The sequence below is a fragment of the Excalfactoria chinensis genome, chromosome 2, assembly GCF_039878825.1.
Source record: "Excalfactoria chinensis isolate bCotChi1 chromosome 2, bCotChi1.hap2, whole genome shotgun sequence".
Lineage (NCBI taxonomy): Eukaryota > Metazoa > Chordata > Aves > Galliformes > Phasianidae > Excalfactoria > Excalfactoria chinensis.
The window spans coordinates 80,767,304-80,784,277 of record NC_092826.1 but is presented as its reverse complement, the minus strand read 5'-3'; the positions used below and the strand labels follow the sequence as shown (position 1 = coordinate 80,784,277).

General features: G+C 40.8%; 1 protein-coding gene across 1 annotated transcript; it reads left to right on the top strand.

The window, feature by feature from the left end:
- Positions 1–1,162: 1,162 nt before the first annotated feature.
- On the top strand, positions 1,163–11,565 carry BLOC1S5 (biogenesis of lysosomal organelles complex 1 subunit 5). Its single transcript, XM_072328600.1, has 5 exons — positions 1,163–1,342; positions 2,052–2,134; positions 4,189–4,318; positions 6,393–6,451; positions 9,496–11,565. Exons 1-5 carry the CDS (start codon positions 1,204–1,206, stop codon positions 9,673–9,675), a joined length of 591 nt encoding a protein of 196 aa, XP_072184701.1. The 5' UTR covers positions 1,163–1,203; the 3' UTR covers positions 9,676–11,565.
- The last annotated feature ends 5,409 nt before the right edge of the window (positions 11,566–16,974 follow it).

The following is a 16,974-nucleotide window of genomic DNA, read 5'->3' as shown; positions in this document are numbered from 1 at the left end:
TGTTTTGAGAATAAGCTTGAGAGGGCAGTGAGAGCAAGAGGAAAAAAAGACAATATGCATTAATTCAGCAAATAAAGGATGTTCCAATAATAATAATAATAATGAGTATTCAAACAAAGGGGAGAAATGGTTTCAGGATAGTAGGCCTAGAAAATAAGACATTTATCTGTCACAGGATTTGCTCCTCTTGCAGTCTCCTAAATCTGAAACTGACATTATGCATCATGGGGGGAAAAAAAGACTTTCCTAGAAGTGCAGTAGTTATGAACCCTGTTAGCTACAGGATTTCTTCCTTAGAAAATAAAACAGATGGCTAAAACATATGGCTTGAAGGGGGAAATATCTTGTCTGAAGGATAGAGTTGTGCTTGGGTGGCACCGTAGCTAGACTGGACAGTGATAAACCTCCAAATGATTCTACTCCTAATTGTTGGTGAATGTCAAGCCAGCAGGAATATCCTACAGATATTATTAAAATATAAGCACTAATGTCATTTGTTGGTGATTGTCAAGTACTGAAGTGCTTTGGAGCCAAGCAGAAAAATATATAAATTCTGGTCTATAGGATAGCAAGTGATGGTTACTTTGGGGGGAAAAAAACAAGAATGGTATCAATTTTTCAGTGATACTTATCCCTGTTAGTCATTGACTAATTAGTGTGTAACACTTACAGACTGTGAAACAGTAAATGCATGAAAAACCATTTTATATATTTATGTTAAATGTAGTGGTAAATTTAGCTTAAGTATTCAACACTTCCCCATGTAACACTGGGGAAGTGTTACTATTTGATTGGAGCTTACCTAGGTTGTGACTGATTTTTGAGGAGAATGATTTAAGGAACCAAATTCACTCACGTTCAAAGATGAGCTTAGAAGATGCACATATAAGGCCAAATTAATATATATTTATTTTATATTTCAGTAGTTTCTGAGCTTCGACAGTAGGACTCAATTTATTAATGAGTGTTTTTTATCTCTTGAAATAGCTTAACACGAGGAAAATCCTGTTCCCCACTTCAGTCTATTGCTGCTATCTATAAAAGCTATGCGGATTAGGACTGCAGATAGAAAGGGGTAAGAAACAAGGATCGCGTTAACCCCTGAGGCCTACGGCTGGAGCAGGCCGCACCACGGTTGCCATAGCAACAACCGCCGTCGCACTGTGATGGCGTCACGCGGCGCGCCGGGGCGGGCCGAGCGCCATGAGTGGGGCAGGCCCCGCGTCCCCCGGCCGGAGCGGGTCGGCCCTGCCGCTGCCCTTACCCCTGTCTCTGTCGCTGACCGGCGACAGGAAACGGGAGGTGCCGGCGGCGAGCACCTTGCTTCAGCCCATCATCAAGGGTAGGCGAACCGCGGGGATGTATGGGCGTCGGTAGTGGGGCGGGAGGAGGGGTTTCAGGATGGCGCTCAGAAGCTTTTGAAGTGTTTTTGCTTTATCGGCTGGAATGGCCCAGGATTGAGGCAATCGTTCTTCGGAGCTTGGCCTCATGAAGTAAATGGTGTGTGTGCAGTAGGGGTGGGCCAGCAGCTGGGGCAGGGAGAGGGCGGACGGCCGCGCTGCTGGGGTATCGGAGTGCTCATCGAATGTGCCTTTCAGTGAAGCGGCCTTTATTTTCTTGGAGAGCCAAGCCTCTTCTCCATACACGTATATATTGCAAATACAAACTGAGTTTCAAGTCATCAGCCCTGTGGAAATGAAGAGGAAGAAATCAGTTTTCTTTTGCAGTGAGCTTTCCGTTTGCCTCTTGCTGCAGAAGACTGTCTTAAGCCATCAGTCTCCAAGTGTTTGTGGCTGTTAAGAGCCGGGTATGGAAGCTGAATGCTGAGGAGGAGGACTGAAACACAGGGGCATCTTCACAGCAGTTATTTACTGTGTTTTATTGCAGTCTACACTTTGCTGCACAGATACAATGGCCAACAAGTATCCTGCTGTTCTTTTGATTTTGCTTGTATTTGGAGTGCCTCTTGCAGTTATGTGTGATGTACTGCCTCATGTTGCGTAGCCAAGTATGGAGTGTGAGAGGAAAACTGACTTTCATTCATCTTCCAGATGTTGGGGAAATCTATTCCAGACTCCTGGATCACAGACCTGTAATTCAGGGAGAAATACGTTACTTTGTTAAAGAATTTGAAGTAAGTATTTGTATCATTCATGGTGCCTCTACCAATAAGGAGTCTGAAACCTCACACACTTGGAAGGTCTTTTCAGAAGCTGTCATACGTATATAATTTGCTTCAGAAAGATTTAACGTGCATTTATTGCCCAAAACAATTCATGCGCCTGGAGTAAAATTCAGTTGTTGCTGGTAGGCATAGGATTACATCTGCTGAAGAGGCAGGTATGTGCTTTGGATGGAGTCAGCTAGATCAGTTGTAAGTTAACTTTGTTCTCATTCATGTGCCATGAAATAAAATAGTATTCCTGGAAGAGAAGAGCAACACCACCTTATGGCAGTTGAAAAGATCATTAAAAATTGAATGAGTGGTATCAGATTGTAAATAAAGCTGCAGTACTGAAGGTGTAAAAGTTGCTTTTATGTACGTTTGTTTGGGACGTGTAATACTGCTTCCACAAGGTGGCAGCAAAACCTTAGAAAAGCAGATTCTTGTGTCACAAAAGCCTGTTTGGAAGAGTGACTTTTTACTCTTAAAGAATGCGGGATATGAAATCTTACCAGCAGTCCTGAAAATAGAGCTTTGCTTCAAGATTCTGATCGTAAAAAAGGGAAAAAAAAGACACAAAGTGTTATTTTTTTTTTCTTCCTGGATTGTTGCCGGTATTTCAGCCGGATCTTCTTCCTTTCTGTACCGGTTTAGTAAAATAAGTTTGTGAATATTAAACTTTCCTCAGATCTTTATTGTGTAGGTTTGAAAGTCACATGATGATTTTTTTTTTCTTTGACTTTTGTAAGCAGCCTATAGGATGTAGTAATTAGTTTTACGTGGCTTCTCACAGGAAGGAAGTTTTTAAACCCTGTAACAGAATTGCAACTACGTTCATTCATTCATTTCACTACACCTATTTCTTACACAACTGTCGTATATTCTTTGATCTTTGCTTGACATTTAATTTCTGATGCGTACTTTCAGGTCAAAATAGCAAAGCAGAGGATTATTTACATTTTTTCAGCTTAAAATATCATCTAAAAATTGCTCTTATTAACTGTGAGATGTCAGATTCTTTTTTTACACGTGCTTTTCATTACAATGATTAGCATCTAGTATGTAAAGAGCAAAGATTTGCATTCAAGAAGCCCGCAGCCTGATTAATTGAGCTACTTTGTTTGTCTGTAGTTTTGTTTCCGAAGTTTTTAATCATCACAGCGATCCAGTTCTTCACCTCACAGGCTGCAGTATTTTTTTTGATCAAGAGCCCTGTTATGATCAGCAGCTTTGAGTGCAAGCTTACTTCTGTGCACCTCAACCTGACAGCTCTGAAGAGGGGAAAAGATAGGGTAGGGGCAAGATCCAACAGATCCAGAGTCCTTTCCTTCTCTTTGTGGAAAGTAGTGGTGAAATTCAGAGTGGAAGTTGTGCTCTGGCTTCAATAAATGAGATTTACAAAGTGTAAATGGTAAAGCAAGAGCTTGTTCTTCCAGCTAATCATGAGCTTCTGCATTATGTTAGCTGTTAGTCTTTGCTGGTTTGTTTCAGTAAAAGCAATTTAACTTGATGTTATGTTGACATTATGACATGCTGAATTGAGAATATCAGATATCAAGAAAGCAGAATCACTGCTGTGTTATTCTTCTGTAACAAGTGACTTACAGAAATCCAGTATTTTTGTGCTCTTATCTGTGTTGGTTTAATATGCCATAAATTATCAAAGCAAAACAGTAAATTTTTCCACGCAATGTTTTTTAGTTATAAATACCAACTTTTCCCACAAGGATCAGAAGCACCATTCAGAGTATTCTTATATTTCATTTAAGTGTGAAGAAAGGAGCATTACTTACGTACGTAAAATTAATTTTATCAATTGCACTAAACAAGCAGAATAATGCTTTAATATGCAATGCATATATTAATACGCAATTAATATGCAATCTTTTGATGTAAAACTGTTAATTTAAAAATAAATATTTAAGAATTTAACTTAAAAATAATAAATAAAGCTGTGAAAGTGTTTTGTTCTGGAGAGCGGATTTTCTCTTTAGCTGCTCAGTTTCTTTCAATTCTTTTGGTAGGAGAAACGTGGCCTCCGAGAGCTCCGAGTACTTGAAAACCTGAAGAAAACCATCTTTGAAACAAATGGAAACATTCTTCCTAAGTGCGAGCAGTCAATGCAGGACAATCTCAGCGAAGTGATCCAGAGATGTAAGCAAGTTGCTTCTTATTTGCTTCGTTGCACCACTTCGAGGGGTGGTACAAATAGTTTGCATTCCTTTGGGGAAATTACCATCCTCAGGTTATATATACGTATGTATATATATATATATATGTGTGTGTGTGTGTGTGTGTATATACACATATATACATACATAAAATTTTCAGGTTTCTGATTTGTTGCATGAACACTGTGCTGTGACCTTCAAGTTTCTTACTTTTTCCACTGGAAAACAGAAAGCCGACCACTTAATTTGAAACAAAACTTGCTGATGGGTAGATGTGAAATGTGTTGTTTCTCTTACCTTTAGTCTCGAATAGAGTAGTCATAATAATTCTTATATACTGACCCTACTTTCATAGTTATAACCATTTAATATGCCTTGTATTGCTTAGATTCTTAAAAGGGAGTTTAAAATTTGTTATGGTAATAGTTCAGCATCTGTTTTCTTGCTCATTCACCAAGATAGTTTCTCAAAGACATTCTGAGGGAATATAGCTTTGAAGCTTTAAGTGACGAATTTATGCAGTTGAAACTTGTCATTATGGCTTTTGCGTGTTGTGTGGCATGTTGTGTAAGCATTTAATGTCATATGGCAACAAGGTTGCATGAAAATATCTGAAACCGTGCATAAAGCGTGTGTTCTAATATCCTATTTCTGTGGAGTGAGCCTTTGATATTAGTCCCCGACTCTCAAATATTCAGCGGCACAGTACATTATTAGTAATAGAATCAGAGATTGAGCTTGGAAGGGACTCTGAGCATTGGTGTTGTCCAGCCACTCTGCTCAAGCATGGTCAGCTACTATAAGTTGCCCAGGGCTGTGTCCAGTCTGAGCCTTCTTGAGACTGAACAGTCCCAGCTGGTCCTCATGAGGAACACTCTAGCCGCTCAATGGGCTTGCTCCAGTAGGTCCACATCTCTCTTACACTGGGGAGCTCTGAAGAGGTGAATACCACAAGTATGGTCTCACAAGTGAGAGACAGACATGTCTGGTGTTATTCCATCCCAGATGAAGGATGTGTAATTTTCACCTTTTTGAACTTCAAGATTCCCATCAGTCAAATTCTTCAGCCTGTCAAGGTCCCTCTGAATGGAGGCAAAACCATATTGCCTGTCAGCTATTCCTCCCAGTTCTGTATCATACACAAACCTGCCGAGGCTGCACTCTGCTCCATCATCTGGCTTGCTGATGTATATTGTTAACAGTGTTGGTCCCAGGGGTATTCCACTAGAGACCTGAGTGTCTCAGCCTTTTCCACAAGAGATGCACCATTTCGTGGCTCTCTGGTTACTCTGTAGCTACAAGAGCAGTGAATCTGCTCTGTAGTTGCAAGTCCTTGGAGAGCAGGAGCCTTCCTCCCAGAGTGAGAAGTCAACAGCTAATACGTCTTTAAGTTGATGATGAATGAGTAACATATTTTTCAATACTAGGCTGTGCTAGTGAGGAAGATGACTGCTTCTGAGGAATTAGTTAATTTAATTTGGAATTAATTATTTCTCCCCTACTAAAATGATAAAATCTACGTAGGAATGCAGTCCTTATTTCCACTGGCATGTTTTCCTAGACTCAATCTCAGCAGAAGAGGCTGGGTCCAGCATAAAGATGTTCTCCGTGCAGATTGTTTTTACCAAGTTAATTCTTATATTTTGTGAGGGGGAAAAAAAACAACAAAGAAGAACAACTTAAATGCAGTGCTTGGTCGTTTGTTTCTGTATACCAACTTGCAAGTTTTTTATTGTGACACAGTGGGTAACACACTCCAGCTTGTCTGCAGTGTTAAGGAATATGGGCACAGGAAGGCTTGTCTGCCTTTCTAATTTCAGCTTCTAGAACGTGCAAGGGTTGGTGTCTGTGATATGCCTACATGCAGTTGGCAGTGTAGAACATTTTATGCAGGTTCTGGTTAAATCTGTTGGGTTTTTTTTTGTCTTCTCAGAGGTAAATGGCAGAGTGGGATACAATATTTGACATACAGTGTTCTTGTGTCTCTTAAGTCTCTTTTGGGCAGTATTGTCTGTGATTTAAAACAGCAGACTGATAACTGCAATTTGTTATTTCAGTGCAAGCTGCCAATGATATGGTCCACAAACTACAAGAGAAGGAGCGTGAACAGAGGAAGGTAAAGGATGAGTGGATAAGATTTCTGTAATGTGATTTTAGGAAAAGTCTTGCATGCTTCTACGGCAAGTCCACCTGCCTTCACTGTAGCAGATCTTAAAAACTATTCCATATCCTGTATACTTACAGTAAAAGGTTTGGAGTGATTTTTGCAATTATAGAATTCGGATAGCAGTGTATGTGCTTTAAGGCTAAACTGAGTGGATCACAATCTCCTAATGTGTGGAAACGTTTTTTTTTTTTTTCTTCTTTAATTTATTTCCTTTGCTTTATTTCCCCTCCTTGCTCAGACTATAATATTTGTCACAGAGAGGAAAAGCTCAAATAAGAAAAGTTATTTTCTGTGGAACAAAAAACACCTACTAACCTACCAGAATGGAAATGTAAATCTTTCCTAGTTAGCTGAGAACATTGAGTATATTATATGTATTGCTTGTTGAAAAGGAAGCGTGGATTTTTTTTTCACTTGTGGATGGGTTGTTTAATGAAGGGCTATATTATAGGAACATGCGAATCATTGGAATCTTTTCAGCTGGCTACACTTTGCTCATTTGAAATACATGTGCTCCGAATCTAAAATTTGGAAAATTATACAAGAAATTAGTTTCGTGTTTTCCCATTAGTCCTTCATGATTGTATTTCAATGTTATCTTTTTCCTCGCGGTTTTATTTATAATCAGGTAGTAGTTTAGGAAAACTGGAGACATTTCTGTGGCCATCACACAAAATAGGCTGTGCATTGATTTATGTAAGCCGATAGCCGTGTTTTTCTTTCCTTTTTGTAATCAATGAAGATGGGCAGTCCAGTTGCCGTTGAATACCAGCACTGTGTGAATAGCGCGCTGCTGAACCCTGACAAAGTTTGCTTGTGTCCAGCACTACTGTAGATATTGGTAGAAGGCTGAAGTAGGAAATTCATCTTGTAGTTCTGCTACTGCTTGTTTGAAGCAAACGTTTGCGAAGGAGTTTTATGACTTATAAAATGAACTCATTTAGCAAGAATGGAAACTATTCTTTTTGAGAATATTGGCTCTTTTTCCGTTCAAAAAATTTATATGCACCGGGGCAATGCTAATAGCTATTCGGGATATGTAATATTTCTTGAAGCTTGTATAGTAAGAGTTTTTGGCTTTGAAACTTTCCAAATGTGGGTAGTAACAGGTAGGAATCTTTTTTGAATTATTGATAAGTTGTCACTGCAATTCAACCATTCAAGGGTAAATATTCTTTCCTTACTTTTCTTCCTGAAATAATTTGGTTTGGAGAAAAAAATCATCTTAAGAGTAGAATGAATTTGAAGATTTCCTTTACTAGTTATCTCTTTATACAACTCCTTTCTGCTATTAGTATCAGTCAATTGACAGAAGGATGCTTATGATTTTTCCATGCCATTTTCTCACTTATGGTGTGAAATAATCTGTGATTACTGGAGTGTCACTCAGAGAAACATTAATGGGATCCTCTGTCTTGTTGGGTATTCTTCCTGCTCATATCACTAATATTTAGTGAGTAGTTCAAGCTGCGTGAGGCTTGTAAGGGAAGCCAGAGAAGAATTCAAGAAACATTGTAAACATTTTTTAGGGTACTGTATTCTTCTATGTATTTCAGTAATTCTATTTGGAAGGATGCAGGCATATGCTGGAAGCTGCCCAGCACTTTCATTGAATCATATCGTAGAATCATAGAATGGCCTGGGTTGAAAAGCACCACAGTGAACACCGCCGGCTATGTGCAGTCACCAACCACCAGACCAGGCTGCCCAGAGCCACATCCAGCCTGACCTTGAATGCCTCCAGAGATGGGGCACCCACAGCCATTTTGGGCAACCTGTTCCAGTGTGTCACCACCCTCTGTGTGAAAACTTCCTCCTAGTTAAGGCAATCATAGAGACTGAAGCTGAAATATTCTGTAGCTCTGTAATATTGAGCCCATCTTGTAAGCTGGGATATGTGAATTAGATTCTGTAAGTAAAATTACACAGTTCCAACATCTCAAAACACAGACTACTCTTCGTGTGGATGGCATCTTTACCTCATGTGTACAGTTTTGAATTAATGATCATTCACTGGGATGTATTTATTGTATCAGGAGTGAAATTTTCTTTCCTTTGAAACCTAAGCCACTATGGCCAGTAAATGTTGGAGGCTGCTCAGAATTGTACTAAACATTTGCTGAGTACAGAATTGGTGACAGCGTACAGAAGCCAGAGTGTGAATCATTAACAACTATTTTAGTTGTGATGAACTTTCGTTTCTAACTCATGAAAGAACTCATCGTTCTTCTTACTGTTGTCATCCACTAGAAAACAAATGTTTGGCCAGTCTGTCGATACGTGAGCTACAAATTGATTGTGTGAAATACTCAGCAGAGACAAATGAGAGGAAACTAGTCAATATCAAGAAGAGAGGAGCAGTATGTTGAAGGATTGGCTGACATAATTTTGGTTTCGAAGATAGAAACACTTTCACAACAGTGAACTCGCCGAGTCCAGTAGTCAGCTTCTTGTAGTGTGAATGGGGTGGTGGAGGAATGTCCATTCACACTGTAGGCTTTTTTTCCATACTGAAGGGAGTAAAAACATGCTTCCAAGTTTTGTATTCATCTTAAAAGAAAGTCTTTGTGAGACAGTCTGGTTTGGTATCAGCTACTTACAGTACTTACAACTGTGTCAGTAGTCAAAGGTATAAATGCAGGAAGTAAAAGTTAAGAGAGTAACAGAAGCCAGCTCGTATCTTACTATAGTATCTTACCACTTAGTTAGTTTTCACCAGACTGCGGGAAAGGTATCAGAAAAGTTGCTATAATTATAAGTCTTAAAAACATTTTAGCATTCTTTTGCATTGACTGTGCTTTATGATTTTTATTTCACTTCTTTTTATGCTTTGTTGGTTTGGGGGTTTTTTTGCTTCTTTTTTTTTTCCTGTTTCCTCTACTGCAGTGAAAGCCCATTTTCTCAGATGCTTTAAGATTAGGTCTCATGACCTCATTTAAATCTCGCGTATAGATCTAGAAATGACTGCTAAAACTTTGTTTTTCTTCTCTCAGATTCAGGCTGATAAGAAAATGGCTGGTGAAGAGAAGCGCGTCGCTGAGCGGGAGGCGTTCCTGAAAGAACAACAGAACAAGCAAGAAGAGGTGGACGAAGAGCACAGAAAAGCTATGGAGCGCCTCAGAGAGCAGTATTCTGAGATGGAGAAGGAACTGGCCAAATATGTTTCCTTTTAAGACCTTTCTGTTCTTGTTTGCTGGTTTTGTGCCAATATTCAGTTGCTTCTGAATTAAGTTGAGATTCTTTCAGAAAGCTGAACGGAGTAAGATAAAAGGAGAATCTCCTCCACGTGTTTTGTATGGGAAGGAATACATGCATACTTTCAACTTAAGTGCCTATCTTTGTTAAGGGCGAGTGGAATGCCAGTATTCCTTAGTTTACTGGAAGGTGGAACTGGATATTATGTGGTGTGACTACATCAGCTCAGGGAGTTGCGAATTGGAATTCTCTTCAATTTGCATAGTGTATCATATCATTTGGGAAAACAGAGCCTAATGTTAACTATCAGGCTGTGCAGCCACAGCCCTTTCCCAAAAAGTGGGTGTAGTAGGTTCCAGCCGTAGTTAGCTGAGAAATCACTGGGAAAAATGTAAATTCTTTTTATAGATTTTGGGGAAACCAACTTGTTTGAAAGGATAAACTTTGGAATTTCAGTGGTGAGAGATCTCAGCGCAGTTATTAAATCCAGTTACAATTCCAACTCATTATTTCTGTGGTCAGTATTTTGAAGTGGAATTGAGATTTACAAGGTTTTTGCTAACGTAGAAGTGGTAAATGAGCTTGAACAAGGAATCTTTTTCTGTCCCTGTAAATACTACAGACCTCTTATCAATTCTAGTGTTCTAAGCAAAGCCAAAGCAAGCTTAGTACCGATCACAAGAAACATATCTTTGTATTAGCTTTTTAGCTAATACAGTATCTACCTTAAATATTTGACATGCTGTTGGTTTACTTAAGATAAAATTGTGAGGACTTTATAAAGCAATCGAGGAAAGATTTTTGTTTGTTTTTCAGCCTAGCAAATGTGATCAGGTTAGTGGTAAAATGCTTGTAGTCCCAATCTTTTTGCTTACTAGCCTTTATACATAGGGAGCATGTGAAGCTCCCTTACTGCTTTCCTTTACTTAAAACTTGCCTTTAACAGCAGCGTAACTGAAGAAAGTTAACATAATCAGTTCATTAACTAAGCAAAATGAGACATAGTACTGTAATGAAATTTGCTGCAAGCTAACCGGTAATACAGGAAATATCTTTCCGTAATTTAACTGGTGTCCAATATAGAATGGAAACAGGTAAAAATAAACAGAATTTACCCTTTACCTGTATTGCAATAGTAATATGCCAACAACGGTTGCTTGTATAATTTTATGGCTCGGTGTCAAGGCTCCATTCCTGGCAGCACGTTGATAGCGTGATTAAAGTTAGCAGAGGAGATGGAATAAGTATTCGAGATTTCTTTCAATAACACTGAATTCCTGCCAAGCAGGTCTGCCCACTGCTGTAGGCACGACAGATTCATCAATCATCATCGTGCATCTGGACTGAAGAGAGAACTTGCCGACAGTGGGGTGTGCTGGAATGTTGTTAATTCTCTGTTGCGGATGGGAAAAACACAGATGTCTCCCAGGTATCTCCCACCTGAAAAACAGGGAGGTTTCTTTAAGAACAACCCGTTTGAACAGAAAGTGATCTCTGTGATATTTCTCAGCTTATGCACCTGCTTATGATTGTCATAATGAAGCTCTTCTATTTAAAACGCCCCCACCTGTCTTTAGAATTGGGTGTGGAATAGTTTTGTTTGTTTTAAGAACAAACTCAAAAAGGCTCCTCTCATACCCGATTCCTTAACGTATATGCTCTCAAAGCCCAAATGTCTTTATAATAAAATGCATTTAATTGTATATTGAATTCCTTTTATTTTTGCACTGATTGTTTTTATTAAGACTTCAATACCTAATTAACTGCACTGGAGCTGTACCTTTTAGTATTTAGTCAACATGAGGGCTCTTAAGCAATGATACGAGTTGCAAGTTGAATGTCCACTGGAAAATAAAGAAGTATTTCCAAAAACTTCTGGGATTTGTGCTCCGGATTCTTTGAAAAGCTGTTTCTAAATATTAATGTTGGAAATAGAGCGTATCTGACCGTTCTCTAGCAAAGTGAGACTGGACACGATTGTGCTACACATTCAAATGCTTATTCAATAGTCTTTACCACTTGAAAGAAATAGAAACAAACTGAAGAAGGAATGGTTTGAAAGTTGGTTTTTATCGCTGGTGCATGAAGAAAGTGTTTTCACTTATACTTACAGTATTTACATGGTCAAATTGAATCACAGCTTTAAGTGTTGAGGATGGCTCTAACGCTTTTCAAGCTTGTTACAGATTTGCACAGGATTCCAGTAGGAAACGGAATGGATCGTCAGTGTTTAAATAAATCCCAAGATGGTTCTCCTTGGAATGTTTTATATTCAAGGTCTGTCACATACTGTAATGTTAGCAAGGAAGGGACTTATCTGCTAACTTATCTGCTCTTACTCAGCTTCTTTCTATGCTGATTGTAGGTACTAAATGCCTTTTGAAGATGAATTCCATCATGACAGCTGGCACATCTTCTGACAGTTTATGGCTTTCTAAGTCTTTTCTTGAACACCACGACTCTTCTCAGTAGTCAAATTAAATTGTAAATAAGCCCAATAATGAGCCGGTGTTCCCTCCTGAGTTGGAAAGCTTTCTGTGTCTGAAGGCTTTGGATTTCGATTTACAAATACTCCCCAGCAGGTGTCAGTGCAAGCCTGACAAGGAAAGTTTGAAGCCAGTTGTTGTAGGGAGAGTGTATATATTTGTGTTCCATTGCATTCAGTATATTGTGTAAGTATGAGATATTCAGTGAATGATACCACATACTTTTAAATTTAAAAAACAAGAAAGAAGGAAGGAAAGAAGGAAGGAAGGAAGGAAAGAAGGAAGGAAGGAAGGAAAGAAGGAAGGAAGGAAGGAAAGAAGGAAGGAAGGAAAGAAGGAAGGAAAGAAGGAAGGAAGGAAGGAAAGAAGGAAGGAAAGAAGAAGGAAGGAAGGAAAGAAGAAGGAAGGAAGGAAAGAAGGAAGGAAGGAAGGAAAGAAGGAAGGAAGGAAAGAAGGAAGGAAGGAAAGAAGAAGGAAGGAAGGAAAGAAGAAGGAAGGAAGGAAAGAAGAAGGAAGGAAGGAAAGAAGAAGGAAGGAAGGAAAGAAGAAGGAAGGAAGGAAAGAGGAAGGAAGGAAGGAAAGAGGAAGGAAGGAAGGAAAGAGGAAGGAAGGAAGGAAAGAGGAAGGAAGGAAGGAAAGAGGAAGGAAGGAAGGAAAGAGGAAGGAAGGAAGGAAAGAGGAAGGAAGGAAGGAAAGAGGAAGGAAGGAAGGAAAGAGGAAGGAAGGAAGGAAAGAGGAAGGAAGGAAGGAAAGAGGAAGGAAGGAAGGAAAGAGGAAGGAAGGAAGGAAAGAGGAAGGAAGGAAGGAAAGAGGAAGGAAGGAAGGAAAGAGGAAGGAAGGAAGGAAAGAGGAAGGAAGGAAGGAAAGAGGAAGGAAGGAAGGAAAGAGGAAGGAAGGAAGGAAAGAGGAAGGAAGGAAGGAAAGAGGAAGGAAGGAAGGAAAGAGGAAGGAAGGAAGGAAAGAGGAAGGAAGGAAGGAAAGAGGAAGGAAGGAAGGAAAGAGGAAGGAAGGAAGGAAAGAGGAAGGAAGGAAGGAAAGAGGAAGGAAGGAAGGAAAGAGGAAGGAAGGAAGGAAAGAGGAAGGAAGGAAGGAAAGAGGAAGGAAGGAAGGAAAGAGGAAGGAAGGAAGGAAAGAGGAAGGAAGGAAGGAAAGAGGAAGGAAGGAAGGAAAGAGGAAGGAAGGAAGGAAAGAGGAAGGAAGGAAGGAAAGAGGAAGGAAGGAAGGAAAGAGGAAGGAAGGAAGGAAAGAGGAAGGAAGGAAGGAAAGAAGAAGGAAGGAAGGAAAGAAGAAGGAAGGAAAGAAGAAGGAAGGAAGGAAAGAGGAAGGAAGGAAGGAAAGAGGAAGGAAGGAAGGAAAGAGGAAGGAAGGAAGGAAAGAGGAAGGAAGGAAGGAAGGAAAGAGGAAGGAAGGAAGGAAGGAAAGAGGAAGGAAGGAAGGAAAGAGGAAGGAAGGAAGGAAGGAAAGAGGAAGGAAGGAAGGAAGGAAGGAAAGAGGAAGGAAGGAAGGAAGGAAGGAAAGAGGAAGGAAGGAAGGAAGGAAAGAGGAAGGAAGGAAGGAAAGAGGAAGGAAGGAAGGAAAGAGGAAGGAAGGAAGGAAGGAAAGAGGAAGGAAGGAAGGAAAGAGGAAGGAAGGAAGGAAGGAAGGAAAGAGGAAGGAAGGAAGGAAAGAGGAAGGAAGGAAGGAAAGAGGAAGGAAGGAAGGAAAGAGGAAGGAAGGAAGGAAGGAAAGAGGAAGGAAGGAAGGAAAGAGGAAGGAAGGAAGGAAAGAGGAAGGAAGGAAGGAAGGAAAGAGGAAGGAAGGAAGGAAGGAAAGAGGAAGGAAGGAAGGAAAGAGGAAGGAAGGAAGGAAAGAGGAAGGAAGGAAGGAAAGAGGAAGGAAGGAAGGAAAGAGGAAGGAAGGAAGGAAAGAGGAAGGAAGGAAGGAAAGAGGAAGGAAGGAAGGAAAGAGGAAGGAAGGAAGGAAAGAAGAAGGAAGGAAGGAAAGAAGAAGGAAGGAAAGAAGAAGGAAGGAAGGAAAGAGGAAGGAAGGAAGGAAAGAGGAAGGAAGGAAGGAAGGAAAGAGGAAGGAAGGAAGGAAGGAAAGAGGAAGGAAGGAAGGAAGGAAAGAGGAAGGAAGGAAGGAAGGAAAGAGGAAGGAAGGAAGGAAGGAAAGAGGAAGGAAGGAAGGAAAGAGGAAGGAAGGAAGGAAGGAAAGAGGAAGGAAGGAAGGAAGGAAAGAGGAAGGAAGGAAGGAAGGAAGGAAAGAGGAAGGAAGGAAGGAAGGAAAGAGGAAGGAAGGAAGGAAAGAGGAAGGAAGGAAGGAAAGAGGAAGGAAGGAAGGAAAGAGGAAGGAAGGAAGGAAAGAGGAAGGAAGGAAGGAAGGAAAGAGGAAGGAAGGAAGGAAAGAGGAAGGAAGGAAGGAAGGAAAGAGGAAGGAAGGAAGGAAGGAAAGAGGAAGGAAGGAAGGAAGGAAAGAGGAAGGAAGGAAGGAAGGAAAGAGGAAGGAAGGAAGGAAAGAGGAAGGAAGGAAGGAAAGAGGAAGGAAGGAAGGAAAGAGGAAGGAAGGAAGGAAGGAAAGAGGAAGGAAGGAAGGAAAGAGGAAGGAAGGAAGGAAAGAGGAAGGAAGGAAGGAAAGAGGAAGGAAGGATGGAAGGAAAGAGGAAGGAAGGAAGGAAAGAGGAAGGAAGGAAAGAGGAAGGAAGGAAGGAAAGAGGAAGGAAGGAAGGAAGGAAAGAGGAAGGAAGGAAGGAAGGAAAGAGGAAGGAAGGAAGGAAGGAAAGAGGAAGGAAGGAAGGAAGGAAAGAGGAAGGAAGGAAGGAAGGAAAGAGGAAGGAAGGAAGGAAGGAAAGAGGAAGGAAGGAAGGAAAGAGGAAGGAAGGAAAGAGGAAGGAAGGAAGGAAGGAAAGAGGAAGGAAGGAAGGAAAGAGGAAGGAAGGAAAGAGGAAGGAAGGAAGGAAGGAAAGAGGAAGGAAGGAAGGAAGGAAAGAGGAAGGAAGGAAGGAAGGAAAGAGGAAGGAAGGAAGGAAGGAAAGAGGAAGGAAGGAAGGAAGGAAGGAAAGAGGAAGGAAGGAAGGAAAGAGGAAGGAAGGAAGGAAGGAAGGAAGGAAGGAAGGAAGGAAGGAAGGAAGGAAGGAAGGAAGGAAGGAAGGAAGGAAGGAAGGAAAGAGGAAGGAAGGAAGGAAAGAGGAAGGAAGGAAGGAAGGAAAGAGGAAGGAAGGAAGGAAAGAGGAAGGAAGGAAAGAGGAAGGAAGGAAGGAAAGAGGAAGGAAGGAAGGAAGGAAAGAGGAAGGAAGGAAGGAAAGAGGAAGGAAGGAAGGAAAGAGGAAGGAAGGAAAGAGGAAGGAAGGAAGGAAGGAAAGAGGAAGGAAGGAAGGAAAGAGGAAGGAAGGAAAGAGGAAGGAAGGAAGGAAGGAAAGAGGAAGGAAGGAAGGAAGGAAAGAGGAAGGAAGGAAGGAAAGAGGAAGGAAGGAAGGAAGGAAAGAGGAAGGAAGGAAGGAAGGAAGGAAGGAAGGAAAGAGGAAGGAAGGAAGGAAGGAAGGAAGGAAGGAAAGAGGAAGGAAGGAAGGAAAGAGGAAGGAAGGAAGGAAGGAAAGAGGAAGGAAGGAAGGAAAGAGGAAGGAAGGAAGGAAGGAAAGAGGAAGGAAGGAAGGAAAGAGGAAGGAAGGAAGGAAAGAGGAAGGAAGGAAGGAAAGAGGAAGGAAGGAAGGAAAGAGGAAGGAAGGAAGGAAAGAGGAAGGAAGGAAGGAAAGAGGAAGGAAGGAAGGAAAGAGGAAGGAAGGAAGGAAAGAGGAAGGAAGGAAGGAAAGAGGAAGGAAGGAAGGAAGGAAAGAGGAAGGAAGGAAGGAAGGAAAGAGGAAGGAAGGAAGGAAAGAGGAAGGAAGGAAGGAAAGAAGAAGGAAGGAAGGAAAGAAGGAAAGAAAGGCATTACTTATCGGGAGTATTTTGCTCCACTACTCTTCATGTGTCACTCATAAAGTGATTTATATGAGATAGGCTTGTCTGAACACTAATGGCCGTGGTAGCTGTGTGTTCTAGCTGAAATATATTAGAAATCTAAATTAGGCTGTCAGAGATGAAAACCTGCAATAAGAGTGACATTCTTAGTGCTGCTGCCCCGTGTAGCAGCTCTGATTTTTCTGAAGTGATTTGGAAAAGAACTTTATTGATAGAGATTGTGCCTTTATTTCTCATTTTAGTCTTTTTAAAAGGGGACTGCTATGGAACTGTTGTGAACAGGATTGTTGTGCCACGTACTTATAAATATGCCAGTTGCTTGAGTTGTGTACAAGTAAATTAACTTCTCAAAGGAACAGAGATATTGAACACTCAGCGGTTATTACAGCTTATGTTGTATTGGACACGATCTGGCATAATCTGGAGGAAGATACAGGTGCAGCTGTTTCAGTAGAATTTGAGTGAGTAGGTCTCTCAGACATAAGGAAGAACTCTCAGAGAGTGGTCGGGCACTGGAATGGCTACCCAGGGAGGTGGTGCAGTCACCATCCCTGTCAGTGTTCAAGAGGCGTCTGGATGAGGAGCTATGAGTTATGGTTTAGTGGCTTGTGGTAGCAAAGTGGTTGGACTGGATGATCTTGTAAGTCCTTTCCAACCTCATGATTCTGTGATTTTTGTGAAATTTCAATTATCAGACATTTAAAAGAGAAAGCAGAAGGACTTCAAATCTGTTTGAGGGCAGTTAACACAAGGGGAGCTTTATGAGATTTCTTTCAACCCACAGAAATACGATACTGTATGTGTAGGTAACTTCTAATTCTGAGAGGTGGACAGAACTGCGTGCCTTTGCAGATTGCTA